Genomic DNA, 3,453 nt, shown 5'->3' on the forward strand with positions numbered 1-3,453 from the left:
CTTCATTTGATACAGGAACTATTCGAGCCGTTCATGCCAGACTGGGGAGAGAGGTGTTGTAATAATGTAAAATATGTGAAAAATAATGTGTTTTTCGAACAACCTAGTATGAGAGCCTGTTCTAGTACACCCCCAAAACAAAATCAAGACTTTGTAAAAGAGCATAATAGGACCCCTTTAAAAATCATTCTCCATATTGGTTATGGGATGGGACACTTAAAGCAACCATGAAAATCAAAATTGAGAATGATTATATTTTTATGAAATATTGCACTATTTATTATAAATCATTTAACTGTACACATTTATTTTTATTTATGTGCCCTCCTATTCTTTAAATAAAACAACTTCCTTTCCCTCTTCAGTCTCTTCTCTGATGACATGTTTACTGGCGTGAGGGTGGGATCAACCGGTCACTCACATGAGATCCACCAATAGCAAACCAATTAATTCTCCATGGACAAAATCAAGACACGTCCAACATTTTTCTTGTTCAAGAAGCCGTTTTACTTGGACATGCGTCACAATTGCACGCCAACTTTAATCAGCAAATAAATGTTATTGGTTATTAAAGTTAATTTTTTATCTATCTCTAATCATAAAAGCATTGGATTGATGATGTTTCATAACTCACTATGTTTGGAGGTCTGGCTGTAGTCAGGTCATAAGAAGATGTCTGAGGTAACGCAAGCTTTCTGCCTTCAGATCCAGAGAAACAAGATGGGTCTCGTCTCATTGACAGCGACACCTGCAGGCCGCTCTGAGGAACGCTGTCTCTGACCTTCACAAAACACATGCAAGTTAAGGTAAAACATAACCACAAAAATGAAATAGGATTAAACTCACAAAAACAAGTTTAAGATATATTAAAGATACGCGCTAGAGGGCACGTATTCAAAGCAAACAAAGAATCAAAGGTAGTTAGATGAGCTGTGACTGAGTGTGGAATCATGGGAGTTGTGGTCTTCATCCCCACAGCCGATGCAATCCGATGGGACTTGGGCAGAAATCATGTTCATGGATGAGCTGATGAATTATTAACGTAGTAGAATGAAGCAGGGTGAGGCTGAAAGCCGTCAAAGCGAAACGAGGCCGCTGAACGAGCGTGACACACGGCTCGAAAGCAGCAGGGCTTTTATTATGTCACAGTCGACCGCTTCCGCTCCTTCCGGTCATGCGTATGTGGGGTAAAGCAGCGCTGTTTTATCATACTAGATACATTTGAACGTTCTGTTATAATGCTACTCTGTGCGGTCGTCACCGGTCTATTAAAACACACAACATATTAAAGCGTCTTTGGTGTTTCCGGAAGTCGAGGGGTTATGACGTCACTGGCAGGCGACACAATGACACTATGGACACGCTCCGTGTCACTAGTTAAAATTGCTTATTTCTCTGGATTTAAACATTCTTTGAAACATTTGGGATAATGTAAGTACACAAGTCAGCAAAAAATATAACACTGTTCTAGTGGTTTTTGGATATTTTAATAAAAAAAAAATTCTTACATATTGTGCCTTTAACACTTTCTTTCTTTATTAAGTGCATTATCCTGTAATGTGCACATTTTAATTTTAATTACTGTAATAGTCATTTTTATTGTAAATTAATGACTTAATTTTTTTAATGTACTTTGAAGCAATTTAATAGTCCCATAATGTATAAATGCATTACAATTCACATTTTTTTATATTACTGTAATGAAAATGTGTCATGAAATAGCTTTTTTGCATTACAGTCATGAGAACTAGAGTAATGTGCTTAATTATCATGAAAATAAAGTTATATTTTCAGCATCATTACCCCACTCTTCAGCGTCACATAATTCTTCAGATCCCATAATGTATAAATGCATTACAATTCACATTTTTTTATATTACTGTAATGAAAATGTGTCATGAAATAGCTTTTTTGCATTACAGTCATGAGAACTAGAGTAATGTGCTTAATTATCATGAAAATAAAGTTATATTTTCAGCATCATTACCCCACTCTTCAGCGTCACATAATTCTTCAGAAATCAGTCTAACATGCTGATTTGCTGCTCAAAAACATTTTTGATTATCATCAATATTGTAAATGCATTTGCAGCTTAACATTTTTGTGAAAATCTTGATACATTTTTTTTCCAGGATTCTTTAAATAGAAAGCTCAAAAGAACAGCATTTATTTAAAATGTATTTGAAAATAAATGTATTTGAAGTAAATGAAATTTGTAACATTATAAATGTCTTTACAGTCATTTCTGATTAATTTAATGCATCCTTGCTGAATAAAAGTATTAATTTATTTTCTAAAAAACCTAACTGACCCCAAACTTTTGAACAGTGGTGTATGTATATGCAATGTATATCAGTACACTCCACCCACCCGTGCTCTATGGAGCAAAGCCTTATCCAGCAGTCGTTTGCGAGCCACTAGCACAGGATTGGCAGGTGAAGGCGTGTGTCGTCGTCTTACATAATTAGCACCACTCATCGCTCCGGTTCCCACTCCTGAACGTGGCCCTTGGATGCCAGCATGCTGTGTACCCTGTGCCAACGAGGTGACGCTGACAATCCGGATATCCTCATCTTTTTCCCCACCTTGTGCCTCTCTTATGCCTGCCGAACCAGTCCCGGACGACTGTCCTCCTCTCCCATCTGAGGACGCCCCGGCCTGCTGGGAGGCAGCGACTCGAGAAGCTTCTCTGAGGAGGTTCCTCAGCTGCTGATCGCTCCAGCCCGCCGGCCGTGTCTCAGAGCTGCCCACCTCCCTCACTGACATCGGCACCGAACGACTGCTGTTCGCAGCTGCTCCATCCTCCTTTCGAGCTCTGCCCTGAAACTCCTTCAGGAAAAGGTAGATGGCCTGCGCAGACACCTTGATGTTCTCCAGCTCCAGCACGGCTTTGATCTTACGGAAGCTCAAACCTGCTTCCCGCAGTTCCACCACCTTGCGCTTGGCAGCGTCGTCCAGTCTGCCCATGCTGGAGACCACAGGACTGACACTAAAAAGCTGGTTGGTTCAGATCCTGAAATCAATGCAAAAACAAAAATGATGTTCCCTGAAAAACTGCTGTTTACGTCTCCCCTGTTAGTAGTTTTTAGGAGTTATATATATATACACACAATTTTCATTTTGTGTCTATGCTGTGTTGTGTCAGAATGTAGGATTAGCAGATCTTTAAACACACACACAAAATAATTAATTAAAAAGTAAGCGGGATTTTGTTGGATTCAGGGTTTAACTAAAGCTAAAACTGAAATTAAAATAAAATGTTTGCTACTTGAAATAAAATAATGTTAACAGGAATAAAATACATGATAGATAGAACGATAGATAGCTAGAATGACAGACAGAGAGATAGAGAGACAGACAGATATATACACATGATAGACATATAGATCGACAGATATATAGACAGACAGATAGATAGATAAATAGATAGACAGACAGATATATAGACAGACA

The 3,453-nt window shown here is 38.5% G+C and overlaps 1 protein-coding gene across 1 annotated transcript in view; it reads right to left on the minus strand.

Moving 5' to 3' along the window:
• The window catches only part of LOC107601588 (uncharacterized), a 10,468-nt gene that overhangs the window by 3,602 nt on the left and 3,413 nt on the right, over window positions 1-3,453 (minus strand). The window contains exons 2-3 of the mRNA XM_016293831.1: window positions 2,371-3,013; window positions 635-781 (exon numbers count right to left, since the gene is read on the minus strand). Coding sequence (XP_016149317.1) covers window positions 635-781; window positions 2,371-2,967 — 744 coding nt within the window. The 5' untranslated portion in view covers window positions 2,968-3,013. The remainder of the gene's footprint in view (window positions 1-634; window positions 782-2,370; window positions 3,014-3,453) is intronic.

This window comes from Sinocyclocheilus grahami, unplaced genomic scaffold, assembly GCF_001515645.1.
Source record: "Sinocyclocheilus grahami isolate Dianchi unplaced genomic scaffold, SAMN03320097.WGS_v1.1 scaffold307.1, whole genome shotgun sequence".
Classification (NCBI taxonomy): Eukaryota; Metazoa; Chordata; class Actinopteri; order Cypriniformes; family Cyprinidae; genus Sinocyclocheilus; species Sinocyclocheilus grahami.